The sequence below is a fragment of the Antennarius striatus genome, chromosome 12 (genome assembly GCF_040054535.1).
Source record: "Antennarius striatus isolate MH-2024 chromosome 12, ASM4005453v1, whole genome shotgun sequence".
Classification (NCBI taxonomy): Eukaryota; Metazoa; Chordata; class Actinopteri; order Lophiiformes; family Antennariidae; genus Antennarius; species Antennarius striatus.
In genome coordinates this window covers 11,549,106-11,576,595 of record NC_090787.1, presented here as the reverse complement: position 1 = coordinate 11,576,595, position 27,490 = coordinate 11,549,106, and the positions used below count along the sequence as shown (strand labels likewise).

Below are 27,490 nucleotides of genomic sequence, written 5' to 3'. Positions count from 1 at the left end.
ATAAAATATCAATAAAAAGCAATGAAAAAGAGAAGTCATTTAAACAGGAGAATAAAATATTTAAATTATAACCTCTGATTAAAAAATGCAGATAATTAAAAAACAAATTCAAGCAATCTTTCTTTAAATGTATTGTCATTCAACTACTTTTCATATTAGATTTACAATTTTCCTTTTGCTGTTAATTAAAAGGGGCCTTGCATATGGAAAACACCTGCACGTAGATATAGGTTTAGAAATAAAAGAACATATTTTTAAATTATATTTTTTACAAAGCAATTTCAAAAATAATTTTAGAACAACAACAACAACAACAACAACAACAACAACAACAACAACAACAACAACAAAAACCCACCCACACACAAACTTCAGAGCAGACATTTGATTTTCCACTATAGCGAGCATGACCAGGAGCTTCAAAATGGCACTTTCATTATTTACATGATCTTTTCCTTCATCTTCCCAGGTATTTAGCTCATGGACTTGAAGGTATCTCTACTTTGTTTTTTCTGTTTTACATTTATTTATTATTCACTGGAGCAAATTTAAAAAATGCTGTCGTCCACCAGTTTCTTGCTTTTTTTGTCAGCCTGCCTGCTGATTGTTCGACCTACATAAATCTCATATATACTGTAGATGTCTGTATAAAGAGAATTTGAGCACAGATCCTTTCAGATTTATAGAGGGACAAGTGACTCCTGGACTATTATCCAGGGAGTGTTTTGTGAGATGATAACACACTTCAAACATGCTTCCTTTTTAGATTTTTTGCCATTTAATTTTTATTATATTGGACCCGTCTCATGTCTGTCACCTGCAGGCAAATCAACTGACACTGTAGCACATTTCAGTGGCACCTACACTAATAACTATTATACCTGCTCACACGCCTCGGTCTTATTCTATTGACATAATAATAGCTCGCTGTCAAGTGTTCTGCTAGAGGCATGGAAAGTGCATAGAGTACACTATTCTTACATAATGAAACCAAGACACCGAGGGGGACTCTGTCCCATATCAGTTCAAGAGATTTAGCATGATTTAAATGTGCTTATATAAGTGAAAGGTTACAAATAAAAAAGAAAGGACAAACTCAGCACTGCATGAGACCACAGTGAGTAGTGCTGTCGCCTCACACCAAGAAGGTTCAGGGTTTCATTCTTTTCTGTGTGGAGTTTGCATGTTCCCCCCGTGTCGGCGTGGCTTCTCTCCGGATTCTCCAGCTTCCTCCCACCTCCAAAAACACGCAGCTTAGGTGAATTGGTTACTCCAAGCTGTTCGTAGATGTGAGTGTAGGCATGAACGATTGTTTGTCTTTCGTGTGGCCCTGCGATGAGTTGGCATGTTATCCAGTGTGCACTTCCTTTTGTCTGTAGCCAGCTGAGATCGGAGGTTTTAACAGTCCTGTGACTCGAAGACGGATTAAAGACTGTCAACGTTTGCAGGAAAATAGATGGATGGAAAAACTATTGAAAGAAAAAGATTTCAAAACACATCTGTGCGTATCTTCTTGGGTTTCTCAAGCCATATGCAAATACAGGAATAATCCCTATTTATTCTTTATTAACCACGAATTATCACCTTAATTTAAATATGACAAAGTAACAAAACAGAAACTGCACCAAAAACATATAGATTAGATGACAACGAGATTATACACTACAGTATTTCACAATCAATAATCTGTCTTTTCCTCATTACAACTGATTCCATCAGAAAAGATGAAACTGAGACATGAAACATGAAACTAGCCTATGCTACTGTTGATTGAGGTTCAGAGGTTTTTGTTTTTGTGGTTTGACTTTCATCTTACAAATTGATAGGGCTATCTGACATCACAGATCTTGTCACGGGGAGCAGGAGTAGGACCCAAATTCAGGACACTGGCAGAGGAGCGTTCAGTCATATTTAATCCGTAACACAAAATCCAGGAAACACAAGAAAACTCACAAAGTCCAGCAAACTAGACGTGCTTTGTGTTTTGCCAACATATTATTTTTTTACCACATTTGTACACTTTAAATAATGAGCGATTGCGCTCAAAAAATCATCTGCGTCAGGTTACCTTTATTTTTTTGTTGTTGCCAGTTTAAATTGAATTCTTTTAATAAATGAATCCTTTCTCAACAGATCAAAATGCTTTAATTCTGAATGTCTTTGAGAAGTGTGTTTATGTGTGTGTGTGTGTGGGTGTTTGTGTGTGTGTGTGGGTGTGTGTGCTTTAAAGGGTGATTGACAGGGCTGACAGTTTGACAGTCATGTGATTCTGAGGTGGGCATTTTGATTGATTTGTCCAAGCAAGGGGAAACATCTAGATTGAATCCTCCTCCAGTCAATTCACACCCTATGCACGCACGCACGCACACACACACACTCACTCACACGCACGCACGCACGCACGCACGCACACACATGATGATGCATGTGCATATGGAGATGAAACCACATTGTGTTAAATTATATAATTTATTCCATTGATCCTATATGTTTACAACTATCCTCTCATAGACACTGCATGAATACATAGCTGTAATGTCACTGTCAACAAACATTATCAATGACTCATTTAAAAGTAGACTTGTTCTTATGCCTTTTGGTATATACATTTATCACACAAAAATACAGCATCATTGCAGTTTACAACATATAGTCACTAATGTTCAGCAGCTGGCTTTGATTCTTTTCTGAGTGTGTGGAAGTTTGTGAATGCTACGACACGCTCATCATATCTCACCCCAACTAATTTGATGAGGAGGAACACTTACATTCACATTTAAATCTTACCCAACTCCTGACAGCATTACACCAGCAGACCCCCAATTCACTTCGAGGCTGCTGCTGGTTTGGCAGCAAATCATAAATTCCACAACTGTTATTTATGTTTGAAGATGAGGCAGGAGCAGATAGGGATTTAGTGTTACTATACCTCTACTTATCATGGCTCCATGAAGGGATGCAGTTGCCTTCACTCTAAAGAGTATTTTTGTGTGGCTTGTGGTACTGTCCACACGGCAGATTGGGATGGGAGCTCAATATTGACAGATGGATTCTTGGTTTTGGGCTTGATAGATGATGGTTAATAAAATAAATACCTAATAATAAACAATATAAGCTTATCTTTTAAATAAAAGATAAAATTATTCATATCCAATAATACCAAAGTCATTTTTCGCAACTGACCAAAATTATGGTGACCCCACATTTTAAAAAAGACACCAAATAGCCAAAAAACACAGTGACAGTAACAATGCCAAATATCTCTGCATATGATTGAAATTCATTCTGCTTAAATTGGTGCTGGATAGTTTCAAACAGTTGGATCTTGGAAAATGTCAGTAAAGACATTGGGTGTTTTACACTAGCATTTATACCTTCATTAATCACTGAATGCAGCACATTGTACAGCAAACCCTTATAAACTGTTTCAAACACCCTTGCAGCATTAATCAAATGTCCTGAGGGCTAATCAACTGGGGACTGGATCAATAATGACTGGTGCTGCTGACACTATCCTAGGAGGAACAATCATTTCCTGTCTCCTCTAACCTGCTGTGGCTGGACAGTCAATACAGGTTTAGTATGAGCAAATACATCACATGTACACACATTTCAAAATATAGTTTGTGAGATCTACAGTCTCATACATTTATATTTAATTCAAATATAATTAATTTAAATGTTGAAATTTTTCCAGGCTTTCATTAGGTGTAATCATTTGCATATGAACTTGCAAAATAAACATACTTGGTTGCTTCAAAAGTGGAGTGTGATGAAAGCAAAGGCTGATATGGAATTACATTTATACTGTTCTTGATGATTCTGCAGTACGAATTCTACAATTAGTCCAAGCAATCACTGCCCCAAGTGAGGAATAGCAGGTCGCAGAGGGAGGTTTCGAGCTTCGCTTCTGCCCCGTGTTATACTCAAGAAAGTATTACATCCCTGGGATATGATTAAAAAAAATGTGTGCATCCCAGATGCTTTATTAATCGATGAGTATACCAATGAAACACAATGAAAAGAGATGACTCTCTCTCCACATTGGAGTCACCTCAGTTTGAGAGCACTTCTTAGCTTATTGTCTCGGTTTTGTGGCCCACAACTCAACTGTCAGTGCTCTATTCAACCTTGTTTTCATCTATAAGAGGCAGTGCTATAGAGCAAATTGCTGTAAAACCACTGAACACTTGAAAACTGCTTGGTGGACATATATGAGGTTTTTATGCTACAGGGCCTTAAATATTCCTCCACCTTTGGTGCAGAACATAGCAGCTGTGTGCAAAACCAGCAAGTGTGAGGGAAGTTGAACACAAAACTTGAAATATAATAAATAATGAATAAATAAACAAACATTGGTCTCCGAAACTAACCTGCAAATTTAGCACACAAGCATCTATTGTAAAGATACAACTAAGATTCTAAAACTATTATTGCTCTAATAAATTTTCTTTATGAGAATTTTAAACAAAGTCTACATGAGCACGCACGCACGCACACACTCACGCACTCACGCACACACACACTCACAGTGCGTTGGCAATATATTGCACTTTACTTAGCACAGAAAATGCTTGTTGATGTCTTCACATACTATATGTCTACCACATCATCTTTGTTTTGTCCCACTGGTTGCTATAGAAACACTTTAATTAGACGGAGTGGTTGCAGGGTCATAATAACAAAAAATACAAGAATGAACATAGATGGAAATAGCTGACTCAACCTACTGGTTCTGGGTAAAGGATCTCAGAAAGGAGTTACCATGGCATCAGCACAAAAAAAATGTGGAGTCTCGGAAGCAACAGCAAATTTCTGATGATCTTGCTTCCATGGTGGCAGTACCAAGTTTCCTGAAGATCGCTGATGCTTGTTTAAAAATTGTCCTTGGTTCTTGTCATCTTTGTGCCTTTATCCTCTAGTCTTCAATGTGGAAAGACTCAGGACTAGAAGCCCCATCATCACTGAGGACCTCAGCATTGCTGAATGTCCCAGCTAGTGATGCACTTAGGACCTGCTTTACGGGGGCAATCTCCGAAAGGGTGATGCTATCTTGGTTGCTCACCAGCGTTGCTTTGTCCATTATCTCCTTGCTGTGTTTGGATACCACTGCATCCAAGAAGTCATACTTGTGTGACAACATGCCACTTTCAAATAAATACTTTGTCAGGTAAGATACGGCCATGTTTGCTAAAAAGGATGCCACCATAGACACAGACTTGAAAGGAAACCTCTGCTGGACAAAGTACTCCACATCTCCAGTGAGGTGGTGGATTCTCTCCTGGGTCACCCACCCTGGGTAAAAAATGAAGGGAGGAAGTTTGAGGTAGGGCTCCCCTCCACCAATACGTAACAAAAGACCAACAACATAGGCAGCCACAGAGCCGTACGTGTTGGTGCCCTTGATGAACAACACGCTGAGAAGTTGGGGAAAGATGATGACATAGACCAAATCAGAACTCAGGTACCACAGGCCGTACACTGATCCTGTTAACAATGCCATCGCAGTGGCGAGAGCTCCAAAAACAAAGATGGTGATGCGCATCACCCAAACAATCTCATTATCTGATGCCTGGAGGAGGGAAGAAAGAGAGTTGAGAAAGAAGCAGACAGAAGACAGGGAGGTAAAGAAAGAGAAAGACAGAGATACAGTATTTTAGTGATCCTGTGAGGACAAGCAACCATGATTCACACCTAATCCTGTCAGCATACAAACTTGAGCCCCATATTTAGTGTAAGTTGCTGATATTTTGACATTTGCTTTATTACTAAACAAATAAGGCTGAAGGACATGTAAATACATTTTAGTTAAAGAACCTAACTATCTGACATCTTGAAATGTTGACATGATGAAAACAATCACAGAAGTTTTAGTTGGAATTCTTACCGATTGGCGAAAGGCGAGCTGATAAATGTTCCTGGCAAACATGGAACTGGCTGAGAGAATGGAGGAATCTGCTGAAGACATGACTGCAGCCGACACTGCTCCCAGACCAAAGAAGGAGACATAGGGAGGGCAGAGGTGCTGAAGCACAATGGGAAGAATCATGTCTGATTCATCCTTATCCTTCGGAGCGAGTGATCCATAAGTAGTCTGATTCCAGTCTGGAAGAAAAAATGTGAACGGAATTGTAGTGAAAATGATTTGTTGTCAATGATTGTAAATGCAGCAATGACGATCTGATCAGCAGCCTCTGCATTCAAGACTATGAATTGGATTTTTAGCACCAGTTTTTACATGAATTTGGGACTGGAAAAGAAATCAAAACAACGCAACAGGTTGAGTCAGGCAAAGCTTCAATATACAGTAATTAATTCCTGAGAAAAATGCTGCTTGGTGCTCATTATAATACTCCCTGTGGACACATCTGCCTTAATTGCTGAGAAACAAAAAAGCTTCACCTGCTTGGGTGCTGAATGACAGCCGATGATGATCAGAGTTAGTCTGTTTGTTAAAATTAGGGGAAGGAAAGTAGTGCTGGGATTCCAGTAATAATAGATACTGCCTGACTGTTTAATATCTCTGAATTATTAATTTGATTTGTGTTTATTGGACCATAGGTCTGAAAATGAAATATGACCCACCACTGAAAAATACGTTAAGTCCTTTAATTGCATTTTAATTGTAAATTGATGATGAATAAAATATGAACAATCTATTAATTAATAATGATTCATTGAAGCCATTGATTCAAAACAGGCATCCATTAAGTATGACTGATTGCATGGATTTATTTTGTTTCACAAACACGAAACAGTTAACAGTTATCATCTCTGTGAACCTGTACACAGCATCTCTCTCAGTTAAACTGTGTTTACCACATTCATCATTATTGATTAGAATGATAGTTTGATGACATTTAACAACTTAAGACGCACTATCAGGGCACACATTTCCATCAAGGCCAATAGTGCAGTTTTCTATAATGTACTATCTGTGAGCACAACTACTTTATATGTAGACATTTTTCTAAAAATATTTAAACTGTTAATTTACCATAATATTATTGTGTATAACTGAAGTGTCTCTGAGTCACAATCCATAACCATGCAGAAGTACCTAACTATATTATTATAGTGCACAAGGACTTTTCTGATGTTAAACTTTTGGGTACTGGGCCTGCAGACCACAGTAAATATCTCATTATTATCATTTTTTCATTCACTGCCTTGTTGTTGCTGACACTACGTGAATGTATGAGTGTGTGTACCAAAAGACATGGCAATCCTTTATTTTTCAAAATTCTAACTAAGCACGACATGAAACAGCTCAAATAATGGTTACAGGATTCATCCTCTTGGGTAGCTCTTTTTATACAGAACTGTAGTTTGCCTTTTTATCCCAGTAGGGATCATTTTAACTTGCGTATCATACTTTACTTACCTACTTATTATTTGCACTTTCTTTCCCCAGGAATTTCCAATTGAGATACAAGATCTTTTCTTCCAAGGAGTCCTGGATCATGTATTTAAAAATACGTTCAACTCCACCAGTTCTCAAAAGCAATCTTGTCCCATCTTAACATATAGCAGAACAAACTTTTGTTCTACCCTCAGACAATATTTTCTATTTTCTTCCTTCTTTTTCTATCCATCATCTAGAGAATTGCATACTCTCTCTCTCCACTGAATATTCACAAGCAGTGCCGGCTACACATGAAACCACTTCAGATGGATAAGATTAATTAGCTCCTCTTCAGATGTAATATTCACTACATTGGCTGGTTTCTCTGTCCGTTGTGACAAGATCAATGTAATGTTGTTTATCCTGTTTCCATCTGAATTCACAGATTTGGAAGAAAAGGCCCCCAGGGCTTAAAAACATCCCAGGAGGGCATTGTGTTCCCTTGGATTAAAGCAACATCCTTCTATTTCCTTGAGGACGAGACAATCATAACTGACTTGTCTTCAGTCACTGTTCTATCTTGTGGGTCACAGATGTGCTGGAGCCTATCTCAGGAGGTGGGGTACACCCTGGACACATCGCCAGCACATTGCAGGGCCACATGAAGGACAAAAAAACCACTCATAAAACATACTCAATTGGAGTGATTAATTTACCTAAATTTGTTTCAAAATAATAATCAAACAAATTTGAGACACTCCAGCACAGTATTGTCCGCAATATAAGGCGCACTGGACTATAAGGTGCACCTTCAACAAATGGCCTATTTTAAAACCTTTTTCATATATAAGGCACACTGGATTATAAAGCGCACTGTCAGTTTTTGAGAAAATTAAAGGCTTTTAGGTGCACATTATAGTGTGGAAAATACCGTACTGCACAAGTAGCTCAGTCCTATTCATAGCCACACATTTCACACGTTTTTATTGCTGTTTTTGATGTGGGGTATGTCCTGATGATGAAAGTTAAAACAATGAAAATATAATAAATAATTAGCCAAATGTTACAAACCTTCTCTTTAACTTTTCTGAAAAGCATCCACATCAAACTGGCTGACATGGATCGTCTGCTCGGGTCAATAGTCTAGTAAAGCCTCAATTGTGTGTGTGTGTGTGTGTGTGTGTGTTTATGTTTGTGTTTGTGTGTGTGTGTGTGTGTGTGTGTGTGTGTGTGTGTGTGTGTGTGTGAGTGTTCATTTATTTACCAGTGGAGGCCCCTATAGCTCCTATGAGGACAGGCGGAATGGCCATGATCAGGCAACCGAAGGCGGCGAGGAAGGAAAGGACCTGGGCATAGGTAGCTGAAGAGGCAGAAAGAACCCGTTGAAAATAGACCTGCCAGGGAATCCCCCCCAACATCTAGAAACAAAAACACCATAGTAAATACAAACACCAAACAAATCCATGTCAATCAGCTTGACCACCACAGCTCTGAAATTTAAAGGGACAGTAAAGTTAATTTTAAGTGACATATACGTTATTCATCATTATAATGATAATAATGAAATATACTGGTTGCACAATAAATTTGTCACTTAAACCACCATAATATGTGTGGAATTTGCTTTACAGTAATAAAGTAGCAATTGATGAATCTTCTGTTAAAAATATGGATTACCAGCAAGCAGAAGTTGTCTGCCCAGAGCCATCGGTCTTCAGACTCAATCTTCCCCAGCCAAGGTGACTGGTAGATCGCTTCCTTGGCTGAAACACTGATGTCAGACACGGCAGGATTGGACATGGCAAAAGGCACACTGACCCACTGATAGAGAAGAAGGAATTACGATGCAAATATTACTCTTGTTATACAGGCATTTTATGATTTAAAAATACTGTAGTTCTATGGTCAAGGCTTCTACTATTGTACCTTATAGTTATTTTTCCATTTAAAGTAGAAGTATGACTTTACATATAAATCAATATAATAAATAATAATAGGTATTTGTGGGCCATCGATAAATCAATAGGTATTTGTGGACCATCTGAGGTCAGGGATAGAAAAAAATAAAAAGCCACCAGCTATATGTGGTGGGGCTCAGTTGTGATGTATTTGTGGTGAAATAGCTCCAAACCCTGTTGAGCTTCTTTACAATTTTTCAAAATCTGTAATCTGAAGTAGATGACATAGTTCAAGGCAAGGCAGGTAGACTGGTCAGTAAAACTTCAGAGATTATAATTAAATGTTGGCTGATGACAGTTTCATTTTTGGGGTGATCACTCTGTGCTGTACCTATTGTATCTTATTTAATATTTCTGAAGTCAATCTATCACTGGAATTCACTGTTACCTCTTCAGACCCTTACTGGGTGGTTGCTGACAGCAAAACTTACCAAACCCACAAAGATACAGAAGAGTTGGACCACATCTGTGTATGCCACGGAGTAGAGCCCCCCAACAAGTGTGTAAAAGATGGCTATCAAGGCTGAGATTACCACAGACATGTTGATGTTTATGTCCACAATCACACTCAGAGTGGCACCTATAGGGACAATGAATTCAGTTCTTCAGATACAGTCAGAGGAAAAGTTTAAACATACATGCAGATTTGTAACAAGTGATCATGTCCAACAATCACGTACCTAGAGCAGATAAAATGGCTGCAGACCAAAAGATTTCCCCCATCAGTGCGGGGATGAACAGGAGTCCGCCCATCCTTTTCCCATACAGTTGCTGGAAGGGATCCAGCATGGTGACGTATCCACGTGAACGCATGCGCTTAGCAAAGAAGAGGCCTCCTGAGTAATGTCACACATTATAAGAGGGTGTTTGAGGTTTTTCCATTGAGAATAAGTCTGTACTAACCTCTCAAGTAGTAGCAACCTTATAGAATTGTTTGTAGCTAGTTGAAATACTTCATATTCCCATTTAAATTCCAGGCAGAATGTATTTCTGGTAGGACCATGCCGCTTTGTTTTGCGGCACTTCTATGATAGATGACTAATTCAGCTGTATAGCATTTTTTATAATTCATATTCATAACAGTAGAGCTTAGAAACTTGTTTCTCTTGACCAAAGCCAGAGCAATAATGAACAATAATTAACAGCTTTGGGATGTGGCCCTTGGACACTGAGATTGAATTAAAAGATCTGAACTACATTACCACACAACAAACAACTTAAAAAAAACAAAACAGCAACTTGTGAAAAGGATGAAAAAATTAAGTTTTTAATCTAAGTGGATTTAATACAATTATTAGAAACTTTTAATGAAAAATACTTTGTGAATCAGGACATAATTACTGCTCTGACACTTAAAGTCGTTACTTGCTCTTAATTTGTGGGTACTCCAGTATTCTCACTGACTCTTTAAACTGCTGATATGTTTGTTTTTAAAGACACTTTCTTACCTACTACCAGGCTGAGAGCGTATCCAAAAGGGGCCTGTGCCCAAGCCAGGCCATAGTCTGGTAGGTAGACGTACTCTGCTGTTCCATTGATGTAGCCCCCGCCCACCCATGTAGCTGAAAAACAGTATATAGGATTACAGAATTGAACAAATATCAAAGGATGCGCATAGGTCAGGGAGAACAGATATTTACAACGTCACAGCTCTCCATGAGGTGATAGTGTTGGACTTATCTACACATTTAATACTATTCAAGAATCAGTTATTGCTTCTAGAAGTTAGTACTGAGAAACGACATGGTTACAATATTGGAATGCCGGTAACAGTGTTTATGGCAACAGCCTGCCCGTGCGTAAAAATGGAATTGGTGCGTTTCTTTTTCTGGACACGTTATATCAACCGTGAAAAATGCACCTGTGGGGGATATTGAATAGTTACAGAAACGTAAAAGAAACTTCCCGTAGATGAATAACTCACCGGTCATAGTGAATCCACCTACAAACAACCCGATGTCCCTTCCACCGACCATGATGCTCTCGCTCCGGTCTCCATTGCCAGAGTTCTTGTTCTTCCACGCTGCCCAGATCCCCACGAATAGAATAAGCAAGTAAAAGATCACGATGGCCACAATACCCTCGGCGTGGATAGCCATTCTACTGTGTCTGCGTCCTCCCCGCCGGTGATCAAGTGCTGTTGCGCACGGAGGACTGGAATTTCATGGAGCGAACTTGAAGGAAGAAAACAAGGAAAAGCTATGGGACAACCGTAGGTTTGACTGAGGACTGGAATAATGGTTTACAAAAACCTCATCTTACGACCCACTTTATTCATCTGGTCAATGGCAGAGAAACTGTAATGACTTGGCTTCCGTGCGCAATGGGCGGAATCTGACTTCATCCATCCAAAACTATTAACCTGACGATCAATGTTAGAACGCTATTTATTTTTGAAATTTAATATACAATTTTCGTCAGGGATATACATATATATATATATATATATATATATATATATATATATATATATATATATATATATATATATATATATATATTTATATTTATATTTATATTTATATATATATATAATGTAACTACGACTCTATCTATCTATCTATCTATCTATCTAATTTCACGATATATACAACACAATTATCCAATAAACTGCCAGTGCAATGCAGACTGAAAGATATTTTCACACATTTTCCTTTTGTATTGTGATTCCTGCTACACCACAAAATACGACATGTACACTTTCATGTTTACACCGTAAAAGCTACTTACAGTGAGCATTTATGCATGAAGCCAAAACAGATCAACCAGTGTTCCTTTTTGTTACAACAAATCAAAAATATGCATCAAAACAAGAACAAAAGTCGAAGTAACAAAATAGGAGGATTTGATATATTGTGGATGTTACACTTTTAAGACAGTTTGGTTGTTTAATGACACTTGCTACCTCAGTTTAGGTGCGACACTCCAGTTGCTATACTAATTTACTAATGTGGTATCGTTTAATTCTCACTAAAATCTACAAGAAATAGCAGTCCTACTTTGTTGTAGTGCGATTTTAAAACATGTGCTCCGTTTTTCATGTAACGTTATCGTGCGTAAAAGTCAATAAACGCGGCCAAAAACCCCCCCAAACAACTGCGTTCCATTAATGACACACATCAAACAGATGCAGTGGGTTTTCGTTTCTGATGTGCAGCATCACTAAAATCAAACCTGTGGGTTTCCGATCCCCGTTGTGCTGACACCAAGGTTCCAGGATACCGGTATTACATTATTGATTTCTCTTTCAATCAACATCTGTCACTATAATGAAATGCAGTTAGGATCAGCCAGCACATAGTAGAGCAAAAAAACATTAGAAAGGAAATGATCTTACCTCCCCTATGGAGAAACGAGTCTAATCCGGTTACTGTAGCAGGACCACCAAAGTAATTTCACGTATTTAAGTTTGTCGAGGTACCACAAACGAATCCTGTTGAAGCCCTTGTCCTGTGTGTTGTTGTTGTTGTTTTTTTTTTAAATTACCAAAGTCTGTCGAGAAGAGAAAGGAAGACGGAAAGAGTAAGGGATGGGGAGAGAGGGTGGGGGTGTGGAGAAGACAGGAGTGGTGGGTTTATTGGGTGCTGTCAGGCTGGGTAGATGGTGGATAAATGTCTTCTAGGGCAGGACGAAAATAGCACCTAATAGAGAGTGGCATGACGCACAACCTCTACGGAAAAGCTTTCCAATATCATAATAACATATTGGCAACGGATGAACCCTTCACTCTGCCAGGTTACATTCAAACCTGATTTACGAGCTCACACTAGTACCCGGCTTGCTTCACGATCAAACCATTGCAGACATCCTGTAGATGTTGGCTGTATAGTGAGGATGATAAGGCTAAAACCTAATACAGGATTACTGTTCATTTTTATTGGCCGGTTTATGCGTGAATGAACATCACTCCACTCCCAAGTGTTTGAATTTTAATATCACAGCAAACACTTTTTACAAAGCCATATGTCAGGAGGTTTTTTACTGTTTCATGCTCTGTGAGACCACTTTGTCATGTCTTAGTTTCAAGATGGGCATCGAATGAGTTCTTAAAAACATTTTATTAAAATACTGTTAAAAAATATGTATGTGCAGGAGGGCCCCCAATCCAAATAACGGTAATGTGCAGCAAATTCATTTGGTGATTTTAATTCCCAGTAAGAGACCTGTTACTTAGTTGAATGTTAAGTAGTTCAAGGGAATATCTTCATCATATTTTAACTTTTATTGGATCTTAAATCAACAGCCTTCCATCATACCACAACAGGAAACAGTGGGTCTGTTTCATGAAGCAGGTTTAGTGGAAACCCTGAGTATGTTAACCCTGAGTATGTTAACCCTGAAATAGATAGATAGATTTATAGATATATACTTTAATGATCCCAAGGGAAATTCAGGTGTTTTTTTTTTTTTAGATAGATATATACTTTAATGATCGGAAATGACGGAAGCCCAAGGTTTCCAGTTTCGCAAAGTGAGGTAACTTAACCCAGAGTCAGAGGAGTAAACCTAACCTGTGACAGGAAGCAAGGTAACTGAAGCTCTGGGTTTGTTACCATGGTAACAGACTCTCTGGAGCTAACCTGATCAGAGCAGGTTTTACTCCAGCAACCCAGGGTTTCCTCTGACTCCGCCCTCTTTCAAAGCTGCTTGCGCACTTTAATTTCCTCATTGATGGAGTTTCAGCATTAATTCATAGAAAATGAAATATAGTATCGCTTTCAGATGTCCCGTCATATCCAGACAGTTATCTTTATGATCGGTTCCTGTTCACGTCACAATCCATCAAAACATCCACACATCTGCAGTATAACAAATCAGTCATGCTCTCATATCCCAGCAGGTATTGTGTGTAGCGCTGCATTTATTCTTTTTTTTTTTTAAAACAGTAGTTTTCTGTACAATGTGGAAGATGCTCAGTGCGCCTTGCCTTGAAACAAATTTAACCCCAGTCTGTCAAATTCCCTGGAAATAAACCCATCAGAATCAAGGTATAGTTCCACAGGATTGCAGGTGAATGATGTACAAATCTGATAAATTAATTTTAATATAAATTCTCTTAATGGCATTGTGCTGCAACCTCAGGCTTGGATTAGAAACTTTAATGGCTTTTATAATTTCCCAATTTCAATGCCTGCATAGATGGCACCTATATTCCCATCAAGGCAACCTCACATAATGAGGCTGATGATATCAAGAGTAAGTCCATTCACAGCATAGATGTACAGGCACAGGAAGATTGACTACTGTTTCAACATGTTAAAGACTGCATCATAGGTAAACTAACATCTGTCCAGATCATGTGTGATGCTGCAGACTACATTTATGATATGGAGGTAAAGTGTTTTGGGTTGGTTTATGACTCACATATGTTTGGTCTTACCTGAGCACCAGACTGCAGCATGGTAGGTAGTGTAGAAGTTTGCACTGACCCACTTGTCTCCAGCCCTTAATCTCTTCTAATATATACATCACAGGAGACTTTGATGTCTTTATGACTTTGATGGCTTTTTGCTAGAGTACAAAGGTTAACCATGGCAACCTAGGCCGCTGACCCCTGACACGGAACCAGGCCCCCAGTACTTCAGCTGGGTTCAGTGCAGGACGAGAGGCCAGGTGGAGATGACCATAGGCCTGCTGAAAGCCTGTTTCCAGTGCTTATGTCACCTCAAGATTACCCCTTAGAGAGCCTGTGATATAATTGTGTTGTTCTTCATACTTTCTCTACTAGAGGAGCACTTCACATGTGTCATGTGACTAAAACAGACAGAAAATAAAACTCGGAATGCCTAAAAGCTGTTCCAAGTTACAATGCTACAGCTATTTATTTAAGAACTAAAGCAGTTTTGGCTATGATCAAGAAAACCATGCAAATTGGTTAGACATCAGCTCTTGATTTCAGTTCTGATAATATAGGTATATGTATGTGTTTGAATATTCTTCGTGTGAATGGTGAAATATTCATTCACCAAATTAAATCATACATTGGTTGACTGGTAGTCCACAAAATCATAGATGACACAAAATGGCAAAATTTATAGATGCTCAACAAATACGAATAGATCTGAGGAACTAGTTCAAGTCAATAAGACTTCCCCCAATATTTATACTACATAAACCAAATATCTTGTTGCTTTGTTAAATCCTGCTTCAAAGCCGTGATATATTATAATATTTAGTATTCGTTCGATCGTTTGTATGTCCACCAAATATCTTCACAACCGTTGCAGATAGAAAGATGAAACAAAAAAGCACATTACTCAGGTGGCAAAGGGGATGAAAATGAGATGACGATGTTGAGAAAACTAGGTCAAGGTCAAATTTCAACTTTTGTATACTCAGAAACTCGATAACATAGAAAGACGAGGGAGAAGGCCAGTGTGAGTTAGACCATAGATCAAAGCCAGTACTTAGATCAATGACAGTAGGTCAGAGCACTAGCTTTGATCTTTGACCTATGCAAGTAGGTCAGGGTAAAATTTAGACTTGAGCGGTGTCGCGGGATGTTGTAGTCTGTGACAGCATTGGTTCTAGTTTGTGTTTAAAAGTCTTGAGCCAGAGGATTTTTAACTAGGTGCTTGACTGGAAACTAGGAACACAGACTCGGAGGCAAAGTTGCGTGAACAAGTCCATATAAGGTCATCTTGCACACAACAAGTTACATGAAAATTCAATAAAAATTACTAAATGACTTAAATAATAACTTACTATATACTGTATTTCCAATAACATTTATATGGAAGCATTTTCCCAGAAGTTGTAAGGCACTGTTTCAGGTTTTATCTGCAAATATAAGTATTTTATAAATAATCTGCTTGTTGTAAATTAAAATGTTTAGTCTAAATGCTTGATATAAATTAGCGACTACTCTGAATTGTGATATAGCCTTTTAATGAAGCTCCATGTGGCTGACAGGTAACTCAACAGACCTCATATTGGAACTGTGTCTAACAAATGCTGCCTAGAAACACATCCAGAGTCTTACAGCTGCTTTTATGACACAAAACACCTCACAAACAATGCCTCATTCAGTGATAGAATTATTGAGTGAATGATTGAAATATTTCCCATCACATTTATGGCAAATAAATCACCAACATGTTCCGTAAAAGTCATTGTCATTCATCATCTAGTAACCTGTTACACAATTTGCGTATAATACAATCTACAGTATAGGGAGAGACGAGGAGCTGCCTTCTTAAAAGAACTCTGTCGCCATCCAGTGGCTTTGAAAAGATCTTACCCAAATCTCTGGTGGTTTCAGACAGAACAACAAAGGAACAAGAAAAACATTTTTTAAAATAATCCTTTGCATAAAAAAACAAACAAAAAACTTAAAATGGAACTGAGTTAATGCTGCTAATAATGGCTCAATTACTAGAATTCCAGTAATCCTGGCCGTTGACTGATCACTACATGCAGCTATTATTTACTTATTACTTCTTAATTACTATTTACTGATTGGAGCTGTTTACTTACCTTTCGTTAAATTATTATGTATTGGCATTTTTTTTACTTCTTAAATTTTCTTTAGCATGAAAATATGGAAATGTGTTTGATCTATGTGTTTGAGAAAAATAATTGAAACAGCTATGGGGAAGTGTTAGTCCTGTAGAGAAGTTAGACAGCTCTAAGGAAATGACCTAGTGATTGCTTGTCCATTAACAGGAGAGTTGAGGTCGTTTCAGTGACTACTGGCTGTAAAATGCTGCCAGCTTCTGGTTTGAGGGGTGCACAGCAGTGGGTCAGTGAGAAAGTCACCCAGCTGTCTTTCTCTAAAAAGTGAAAATTTTCATTTAATTTTATGTGTATGGAAGAAGAAAAAATACATAATATAAAAGTGATCTATAGCAAAAATGTTTAGTCAACTGTTTTTTCTGAGCGTACTGTATTTTTGTGGTTTCAACAGTAACCTTGTCACTCTAGTGATGGTATCTGCCAGTCTTAGACATAATTATTGAGCATATAGCCGCTGTTGGAATGGGAACAAAAGGAAGAAGCATGATTGTCCTTCAGGGCCCCAGGGGGCTTGTAGAGCGGAGCAGGAGGGTAAAGCTGGTTGAATGCAGGGGGAGGTGACAATGGTTGATTCCTCTGCATATGGAGGGGGGTACGTGACCTTTCACTACAGCTGCTCCAGCACAGCACCAATCCTCCTGTCAGGCTTAGGCAGGCCGAGGCGTAACCAAGATACACAGCAAGACCAATTTCATATTTCATCCCGCTGGGGAGGAAGAGGTCGTAAAAATCCATGATGACATCATTGGTGGTCCAGGACACAGTGACCAGGCAGAGAAGGCCAGCACAGACAAAACAAATTGCTCCGCTTAAAACCAGTGGAAACTTGATCAATGAATCTCGGGCAAAGCGAGTACATTTCATCCCCATGACAGACACCAGAGATGCCATGATTGACGTGATGCAGGAGAGCACCATGAGAGCCCGGGCAGCCTTAAGTAGAGGAGAACAATTAGGCACTTAACCTTGGGATTCTAGGTAGTATTTTTAGAAATCTGTATTCTATACTGTAATCAAGATTAAACAACACAGCTACTAGTTAAATAGACAGGCTAATATAATGGGTATAAAGTGTAAGCCATTCTTTCTTATGAGTTAATTATCTACCCTGAACTCATTTACAGTTAACAGTTTTCACTTCAAGGGGAAGGTTATTTAACTGCGTATGAACTGTCTTTAAAATGTGATAAAATAGTTACATCAAATAAAAAAACAAACAAACCTAAAAACAGTTCAACATGAAAACCAGTGACTCTCAGATGCCAAAATAAAAGTAAGAGCAAGTTTGAAAACTTTGGCTGGAACAAGAGAGTATGAAAACACATGCAATTGGTAATTATATGATGGCATGTCAGCTCTGCCTGTTAAAATATTGTGGATATTTTTAAAAAAAATCAGTCTGAGGTACCTGCAAATCTTGCGGCAGTGAAAGCAGTGATCTGTAAAGCTCGCACTGGTAAATGCCAGTGCTGTGCCACACACACTCCATCCACAGGCCTTTCATGTAACCTGTGGCTGTGATGATGTTGGAGCCTATATAGGCTGTGGTGCGCCAGTGGGGGAGCAGAGTTGCAACTAGAGTTCCAACAAACCCTAGCAGCCCCAAGAAGAAGCCGAGGAGTTGAACCGCCATGCTGGCCATGATTTAGTCACTGAGATAGATGCGCAACCTACAAAGCACAAAGTTTACAGTTTTAAAACCATGCTGGTGAACACGCATATATCACAGCAATTTATGGCATTTATGTGTCATATTTCACTTAAGAAACATAATATATTTTAAATCCATAAATAAGACAATAAAATAAATATCATCACCTTCAAAAGAACCCTTCAAGAGCAGAACTGCAGTTGCTCTACGACTGAAGATAACTCAGGATTCCTCCTGTTTTCTACATGGTCCCTGGAGTATAGTAAATTCCTCTGAGTTTACATCCAGTCACGGAGTTTAAGTCTTTCCTCAAGAATCTAAATGCAGAAATAGCTGTGGAATTTTCCTGGCATCAGTCTGGTGAATGGCAGGTGACTGCATCTGTAACTAATGAGAGCAATCTTCGGCTTCACCTGCTAAATGCTCTCTACAGCAGTCTATTTGTTAAGCTCCCCACCCTTCAGGAAAGGAGAACGCAAGTGTGAGTGGGGATTAAACATTTACAAAAGCCACCCATGCTGACAGCTCTGCTATAAACCACCAACTTTGAACATTTGTCACAACTCTACAAAGAGAGGGGCTGAATGACTTGATGACAGAGCACTTCTATTCAATTACCCCCCTTGCTACCATTCCCACGTGGTATACTGGTGATTTATGTTTTAATAAAGTCATTGTACTGTATTATGTATAATTTAATCTCTAACCCGTGGTCACCTGGACATTTCTCAACAGTCCAGGGAGCTGTAGTCCATAACTAAAAGCTGCCCACTCCAACAAAATGTGAGAATTGTGGGTAGTTAACCATTTACTTTTTTAAACACTGTTATGTACAAAATGTTCTCAGTTGTAAAAAAAATCCTGAATAATGAGCAGCCTTTAAATTTGAAAGAAAATAAACCAAACTGTGCCCATGGTGTTGACTTCCTCGGAGAATGAGATTGATTAAAAGACCTGATTTATTATTCAGGTTTTAATTTGTAGCTTATTTCACAATAATTGGCCTTCAAAGCAGCAAACGGCTAATTCATTTTAATATTTATAACTTCTTGTCACTTGCCAGTAATGTCTGCACACACCAATCAGACTACACAAGGGCCACAGCCATGTAAGAAGTGTCCAGATATACACTTCTAGATAAAGAAATCTTCTGTCATTGTCTCTCCAAACAACTCCTTCTGGCTCTGCTGCTGCAGCTAAAAAAATCTGCAAGATTGCTGAATGTCAACGTGGATAGCGGGCTATAGATATTATCTCCCTCAGCTGCAGCATTGTTCTGACAATCAGGACAAGAGGTGGAATGGTGGGAAGGACTAAACAAGACTAGAAGGCAAGAGCAATGCTGACAGACGAGATATCTCCCTCACTGGATGTGCTGTCTTTGATTAAACATTCCTGATCTCTGCATCTTCATGAATTTGTAAATGAATAAAGGGCATTTCAATGACCAGACTGAAGGAAAAAGCTCAATAAATTTGTGAAGAGATCAGCTTCAAAAATGAGAAACATTCTTATCCATGCACTTAAAGTAGTTTCAACAACAGTGGGAATTTAATCCTACTCAAGCAATATTTCAGAGCTGGCAGCCAGAGTGTATGTCATAACACAATACTGTGCACATTTATGATTGTTGGTGTAGTACATACGGTTCTGCAATCAGAAGAGTTTTATCTCGGAGTTCTTCTGAGGTCCATCAACTTTCTCAGTAGTTCTTTGCTCTATCCATCTGTGCCTGCAGTGGAACCTGCTGTGACATCCTGTCGGCCCTTCCCCTGGGTCCCTTGTGTAGTATTCATCGGAGCTTTTTAGTGAAGGGATGATCTTCTCCAACGTCTGCCTTTGGGAGACGCCATTTGAATGCAGAAGGGTTATAGCTTTAGTTAAGCAGAGTAATCCTGTGATAAGCAGCTGAGCGTTGCTGGTTTGTTGTACAGAGTAATGGCAGGTAAGATTCACAGGAAGTCTGCCGGCATCTGAAAAGCTGTTCTCTTCTATGAACTACACATTCCTTATCAACACTATATATGTAATATCAAACATACACAACATTCTCAAGGTATTGCACCAGGTACAAGCCATGCACCAACATGAAATGTGTGTTCCCTTCATTCTTTCTGATCAAACCAAAAGTGTGGGTCATGTCAGGTGAAGCAACGATGGGAGCTGTGAGGAAAACAACTACAGCATGCTGCAGTCAAATAAATAAATTAAAACCGTGTAATGTGTTAGTGGAACCATGTTTGAATTTCTGTAAAGTCATCAGAGTTTTTTGAGATTTTGTTTGGACTTAATATAAATTTAGATTAACAACAGAGTACTAAATTACCCAACTGTTTATTTAAGTTGACCTCTACTGTACAGGTGTATACTACACCATGCTTGAACAAACTGATAATAAAAAAAAAAGTCTGATCAAACATCTGAACGTCGTCTATGATGAAATTTACTGAATTGGAAATATATCTTGCTTTTTTTTTTTTGCTGTGTAATAATCATACTGTATTTATCAAAATAAAATGAAGCTTCAATACTGATGTTTCTGATTAGCTTAATTTTCTATCTAATTTTTGTACCACTAAATGTATACTCCGGGCAGTGATTAATAATAAAAGTAACAATAAATGTAAAAATATAGAACAAATATATTTATTGATATTTGATGGAATATTTTCTGAATCGAGGTTAAATAAAGTTCTCTTGTTCATTTGAAACCTTTCTTTCATTTGACTTATTTCGCGCCCTTGTCGCGTGAGACCTCAGACAAGCAGACAGCAGCGGACTGGACTTTTAAAACTTAAGGAGCCACAATTGGGACTTTCTATCGAAATTACTAGCATTAAGTAAAATATATAGTGTCGGTAAGATAATGTATTGCTTTAACTGTATGTTTTAGTATGTGACTGGGCAAGTAAATCATAAAAATGAGCCATAACTGAACTGGCTGCATTTTCTGGAGTTGACTTTTTAGTTAGATTACTGCTAGCTACATTAGCTAGTTTGGCTATAGTTTAGCTTCTATAATGTAATTTCCATGCGACTGGTAGCTAACTCGAAATAGCACAATTTAAAGCTAACATTGCTGTATTTTCTGAAATCAGAGGTATTCTAAATGGCAACGAAAACGTCCAGGAGAAGGAAGAGGACATTCAAATGCAAGTCCAAGCCACGCAATAAGACTCTCAGTCGGTCGCATCCAGCTCGGTCCCCCCGCAGCCAGTGCACCGTCACCGGTAACCTGTTGGAGAGGCTCCCGCTGGAGGTGGTGGAGATGGTCCTGGATAAACTCTCTGGTAAGGGCCTAAAATATCATTCACTACAATAACGTAACGACTACACGTCCCCGTATAAATAAAACCTAATTCAGCAAATTAAACTGTATTTAAATGAAATATCTATAAATAGGACATTTTATTTCTAACTTATTATATTCTAAGTTTTTATTGTCAGTTTATCTGAAAATGGATCATATTAGAAAGTTGTGATTTTCTTATCATGTATATTTTTGTTATCTACACAGCACTGAAAGAAACTGTGGAGACAAGTTTCTCTTTCATAACTTTGAAATACCAGTTTTTGTATTTTTTGACCCAAAAACTGAATTCTTCTTTTCTTTTCGGCTTTTCCCTTCAGGGGTCGCCACAGCGAATCAATTGCCTCCATCTAACCCTGTCTTCTGCATCCTCTTCTCTCACACCAACTACCTTCATGTCCTCTTTCACAACATCCATAAACCTCCTCTTTGGTCTTCCTCTAGGCCTCCTGCCTGGCAGTTCAAAACTCAGCATCCTTCTACCAATATATTCACTATCTCTCCTCTGGACATGTCCAAAAACTGGATTAATCTTTTCAAAATATTGACTACTTTTGGGAGACTTTTAGAAAATTAGTTATATTTGTAAACCAGCCAGAATTTGCAGAACACATGTCAATTTTGATACATAGAGTATTTCATGATAGAAAATGTGTGTTTGTCAGTGGTGGAAATCAGTGTCTTCAGCATGGTGTCCAAGGAAACCACCAGATACATCATGGACTACATCTCCACCATCGCCTGGAAGAAAAAAGTCCTTGGAAGCTTTCACCCGCCCTCCTGCCTTGGAGAGGAATCCACTATTGAACACTACAGAGACCTGGGTAATTACTTCTCTGCCTAAACAACTGCAGGTGAAATATAGTTTGTGACTGAGTGAAGGTGACAATTTATGTCAAGGAATATTTAATTTTGTGCAGGTCTTCTCTGGACGGCATCCAGCGAAACTATAACCCACTAACTATTGGTCTGTGGTTGTAATGATAGTCTTTACACAATTTAACACTGTGATGTTTACAGAATAATCAGGAGAAGATGGCCTGTTAAGGGAGGGGTAACAAAAGAGCAGAATTTGTCACATATAATTTGACAATATACATTTGTGTTCATGCATTAGGTTTGTTGTTCAAGAGATGTACCCTGTTACTACCAACAAAGCAAAGGTTAAACTTTGTCTTCAGCAAGTTTTCAAAGGTAAGAAAATGAGAAGAGCAAAACATATCTACACCTTTATATTAAACATACAGTGCTTCGAGTTTGTGGACATTTTACATTACAAGTTCTTCAAAGAGGATGTATGATATGATGGTACATAAATCAGTCACACAACAAAAAACTAAATAAAATTGTACAAAAAGCATCTTTCTGACGTTAACAGATTGTCTTTGAGACTAATAATGATAAAATAATCAGAACTTTACTGTGTAATTGCCTTAAAATCTTCTTAGGTCCTTTGAAGTGTTGCACATGCCATAATAGCCTATGTTAATAATATGTGAATAAAGTTGTTTCACTGATTTTTCAGATCCCCTGCTTCATGATAAACCAGTGTCTGGCAGAAAGTTGTTGTGGCTTTGCCACCTTTGGAGTCTTCCTCCAGGTCAGGGCATTTTAATCATTACAAGAGGAAATTGAAACTGTAAACTCCAAGTAACCGTCTGTGCCAATCGCTAAACTGAAGTGAAATGTAAAATCCTGTTATGACAGCCTTACAGTAAAATGACAAAAATGTGCTCTCTTTCAATTTTGTGGTTCTCTGAAGTCTCCCTACATCATCTAGTGTTTACTATCCTGCAACAGGAAGTGAGTGAGGATTTAGAAATGGGTCGAGGAACAGTGGGGGTTTTGAGTCTTTGGCACTGTTATTGTGGGAGTCAAGGGGAGGCACGTTTTATGAATCCCTGCGCTTGAACACACCTACATAGAGACATCTCTGCAACCTTGTGTTGCTGTTTAGAAATTGTAGAAATTATGTCTCACCTCCCTATTTTGTCCTTTTTCCTCGACATATTTTAGCAAAGAAATGTTGTGAAGTCTTTTGCTATCCAGTGCTTATGTCTGTTCTTTTGAACCCTTTACAGACACTGATTGCAGGTTGGGATGAGATGGAATGCCACAGAGTGTTCAGCTTCCTGTGTGACCACACAAACCTGCCACAAAGAGTTGAGGCAGTTATTACTGGAAAGCCAGGTGAGTGTCTAAAAGTCAAATGTAGCTGAATACAGAACAGAAACAAGTAGAAGTGTGGTATGGAGGACAGTCTATCAGAGGGGACATTGTTTTTACTGGTTTGTCATTCTTTTTGTAATTTTTATTTTTTATTTAAAAAATGGTTATCAAGAGATAAAAGCCTCCCTCACTTTCACCCTCTGTTTCCTTCTCTTGTTGGTTCTGGCTTTTGTAGCCATTCAGATTGGAAACTCATCTATGCACACTGCTAAAGCCATTTCCATGTCTCACCCAGGAATGCTGGCATTAATAGCTTGGACACAATACACACTTACTAATTTTTACTTTCTTCCATTTTTATGCATTTTAATTACAGTTGCAGAATGAATGTGAGTAAGGACTGGACAAAAATTCCCCATTTGTGTAATAGAGATAAAAGTTTTGGTAATATGATTTCTGAAATTAAATGAGTGAAATAACAAGTGAGTGTAAACATAAACAAAACAAATTGAAATATAAAGTGTTTTCCTTTATGTGGCCACCTTTGTAAAAGTATAGATAAGCATCATGTGGACAGAATGTTTACTTCCTCATTTGTTTGTCCTCAGGAATGAAGTGGTACCTGGAACTGCAGGTCCGTCTCTTCTGCCGTCAGGTTCTGTTGGACCCATGGCCAAACGAGCAGGAGAGGCAGTTTTGGCTAACACTACTCCTTAAGCCGTGGCCCATGGTCTGCCAGGCACACTTACTGTTCATCCTCTACGGACCTTTACTTTCTGATGGTAAGATCACTTTTAATGATAGAGTGAGTTTAAATCATCATACAATTTGTGCTCATTTAAGTTTAGGAAAACAGTGAATTTACTGTTTTATTTGACAATGACAATTTCTTAGTTATTGGTTTATTTCTTGAAATAAGGTTAGTTCACTTTTGCCACAGTGTTCGAGGTTAACAAATACAATGTGGATTAAGTTTATGATGTGTCTTGTCATGAGTCTAATGTATTCTTCTGAAATCAATGAACACCTTGCCTGTGGCTGAATGTTTTTCTTTAAAGATGTTGAATTTTGATGGCCTTGACCATGAAAGTCTTTGGTTTTCAACCACAAAAGCTCACATGAGACCCAATCGAACCACTCATAGTATCATGTTACTTCTGAGAACGACACGGGTAGCTAAAGATTAGTGTTGAAAAACTTGGTTTTCTTTCTGTTCAGTGAGTGGTCTGTATTTTTCTTTATTGCAATGTGCTGCAGTAAGACACAGTTAGTGAAGTGCTGTCCACTTGCAGGCACCGTCGGTTGGCTGGATGTGGTGGAAAGGGGTGTGCCTTGCAATGCTCTGTGGGACCTGTCCAGGGCCATCCTTCTGCTTGTTGGTAAAATTGATGTCAATGACCAGGCCAACCATTCAATGCTGGCAATCCTGGAGGAACTCATTGGTATCATACTTTAGTGATTTTGAAATAGTTTTAAAAAGCAATGAAGAGAGTGAATACAATCAGATGATTGCAAATTTGATCATCCTTCCTCTGCATCCTCTGCAGTCATTCCTCATCCATGGCATTTGGAGAATGTGGCTCGTCTCATGGTGCTGTGTGGCAGTAATTTCTGCTGTACCGTTATATGCAACAGAGCCATCAATAGCCGACTCCCGGAGATCTCCAGACTCATGATGTACATCATACTGGTGAGAATACTAGCTGGTTTTAAGGATCTCTTCATTTGGCTATATACTCACATCTTGGCAAAGATAGATTTTAAATTAGGGATAAGATTTTTGTCCATCTCTGGTATGCTTTGATATGATGTGGTTTAATTATATTCATGTAAAGTTCATATACAGTATGTTTAAACAACGGTTTACTCTCACTTCTGCTGTCCGTCATTCTGATTGTGTAAACACCAATTCTGAATGTCAGCCTCAGATTTTTTAGCAATGAAGACATTTTGGGTACTAAAAGGTACATTTGTTTAGGTTTCTCTTTCATATGCCTTTATTGTTAGGTATGTGAGAAGGATGGGTTCCACATGTCCTGGGCGGTGAAGTTGGTGGAACAGGCCTGCACGCTGTTCAACACAGGTCCTGAAAAGTATCACTTCATCCAGGAGCTGGAGAACATGTTTTCAGTGGTCATCAGGGAGATTTTTGGGTTGTCTGTAGCAGGTAGGGAAGCTTTTACTTGTGTGAATTTAATTTTATTAATTTCTTTACTCTCAATACAGAAAAAATGTTTTGTTTTGTAAATTTTTGGATGGATGTAATGAAGCTGTAAGGCAAATAATTTCTTCTCACCCAAAGTGGGGAATAATTATTTTTACTGTAATTCCTTCCTGAGTGACAGACTGTGTTGCTGGTTTGGTCATGGGTTTCAAATACTTTGTGTAATAAAACAGCTAACTGGTATCCAGGGATAAAGTCTTATCTAATGAGGTCTGTGGTCTAATTTGTGTCAGTAAAAGGGTCCTTGGTCTGAAAGGTTTGACAACCGCTTTTGCAGATATTTTACACTGCAGTTTAAAGAAGTCCGGTTCAGATTTTTACCGAATAAAGTATGCTTAATTTACATATGTTGACATTTACAAAAAATGATGAAATATATGGAATGAAATACGAAAAAAAAAAAAAAAATCAATACCTGCTGGTCAGTCCTCGGCATCGCTGTTTAGATGGCGGACATGTGTGACAGTAAGTCTATAGCTATTCTTTCTGTTACATTATTTTATTTACTATATTTTTAGCCCATGTTTAAGTGCTTCTTTACACAGAGAACACACTTGTTTATTTAACTGTATCCCTCTTTTCACTTCTAAACCTGTTTTATCTGTGTTGACGGTTACACATCTGAGGAGCTGTATTTATTATTGTGTGAGTTTTGTGAATATATGAAAAAAGTGTGGTTTTAGTCCATCTGACTGTGGAATGAAATTCTTGACTCAATAGTTGTATACTGTATATTTAAATTCCTTAGATTTTTTCTCTGTATGTGTGATATGTTCTTCTGAAATTATTCAGAAGTAATTTATGAAAGCCTAAAAAACAGATGGCTTTGTTTTCTCCATCTTTTCTTTTCTATTTTGTTTGTCATATTGCTAACTGGATTTTATTACTCCAGGTTGGCAATGACTGCCTTGTGGGATCCCTCAAATTTCAGATAACAGTAATATAAAGTCACTGAATTGTCATCTCTTTCCAGGAGACCAGTTTGAAGACAGGGAGACGTTCCAGAACTTGTGTGTCGTCCTGAGCTCCATTGCTAACTTCCATACTAGATTCCTCCACATGCACCTTCAATAGGAATGATGCAGATGACACTTAAAAGAGGAGTGTCACATGGTGACTTGGACATAAATCCATGCCAATTCTGAAGATGACTAAAGAGAACTGAACTAGATTGACAGACCAACTCAACAATCGTAGACTTGACAGGAGAATATGAAGACTGGGGAATAATTGTCTTTACAATTCACTGTAGCTTATAAACAACAATGTATCTGTTGGCTGTTTTTGCCATATAGAGTGGTTATTAATATTTTTTGAA

At 38.3% G+C, this 27,490-nt stretch overlaps 3 protein-coding genes across 5 annotated transcripts; 1 reads left to right on the top strand and 2 right to left on the bottom strand.

Annotated features, from left to right (window-relative positions):
- Positions 1–231: 231 nt before the first annotated feature.
- On the bottom strand, positions 232–13,185 carry LOC137604999 (high-affinity choline transporter 1-like). Of its 2 annotated transcripts, XM_068329308.1 has the most exons (9): positions 12,641–13,185; positions 11,228–11,477; positions 10,752–10,865; positions 9,984–10,139; positions 9,735–9,883; positions 9,023–9,166; positions 8,610–8,763; positions 5,888–6,105; positions 232–5,572 (listed from the first exon to the last, which is right to left on the bottom strand). In XM_068329308.1, exons 2-9 carry the CDS (start codon positions 11,400–11,402, stop codon positions 4,919–4,921), a joined length of 1,764 nt encoding a protein of 587 aa, XP_068185409.1. In that variant the 5' UTR covers positions 11,403–11,477; positions 12,641–13,185; the 3' UTR covers positions 232–4,918. The 2 variants fall into 2 exon arrangements, with proteins under 2 accessions (XP_068185409.1, XP_068185410.1); XM_068329309.1 differs by lacking the exon at positions 12,641–13,185 and having other exon boundaries at positions 11,228–11,553.
- A 1,184-nt stretch (positions 13,186–14,369) lies between these two features.
- On the bottom strand, positions 14,370–20,305 carry LOC137605127 (claudin-14-like). 2 transcript variants are annotated; one of them, XM_068329555.1, is made up of 4 exons: positions 20,116–20,305; positions 18,637–18,927; positions 18,227–18,488; positions 14,370–17,751 (listed from the first exon to the last, which is right to left on the bottom strand). In XM_068329555.1, the coding sequence occupies exons 3-4, from the start codon at positions 18,458–18,460 to the stop codon at positions 17,245–17,247; spliced, it is 741 nt and encodes a 246-aa protein (XP_068185656.1). In that variant the 5' UTR covers positions 18,461–18,488; positions 18,637–18,927; positions 20,116–20,305; the 3' UTR covers positions 14,370–17,244. The 2 variants fall into 2 exon arrangements, with proteins under 2 accessions (XP_068185656.1, XP_068185657.1); XM_068329556.1 differs by lacking the exon at positions 18,637–18,927.
- Positions 20,306–21,578: 1,273 nt separating this feature from the next.
- Positions 21,579–27,463, top strand: LOC137604564 (F-box only protein 47-like). The gene is made up of 10 exons (XM_068328392.1): positions 21,579–21,759; positions 22,445–22,603; positions 22,897–22,973; positions 23,305–23,379; positions 23,861–23,969; positions 24,557–24,730; positions 25,241–25,390; positions 25,496–25,638; positions 25,956–26,115; positions 27,149–27,463. Exons 1-10 carry the CDS (start codon positions 21,579–21,581, stop codon positions 27,244–27,246), a joined length of 1,326 nt encoding a protein of 441 aa, XP_068184493.1. The 3' UTR covers positions 27,247–27,463.
- Positions 27,464–27,490: the final 27 nt, after the last annotated feature.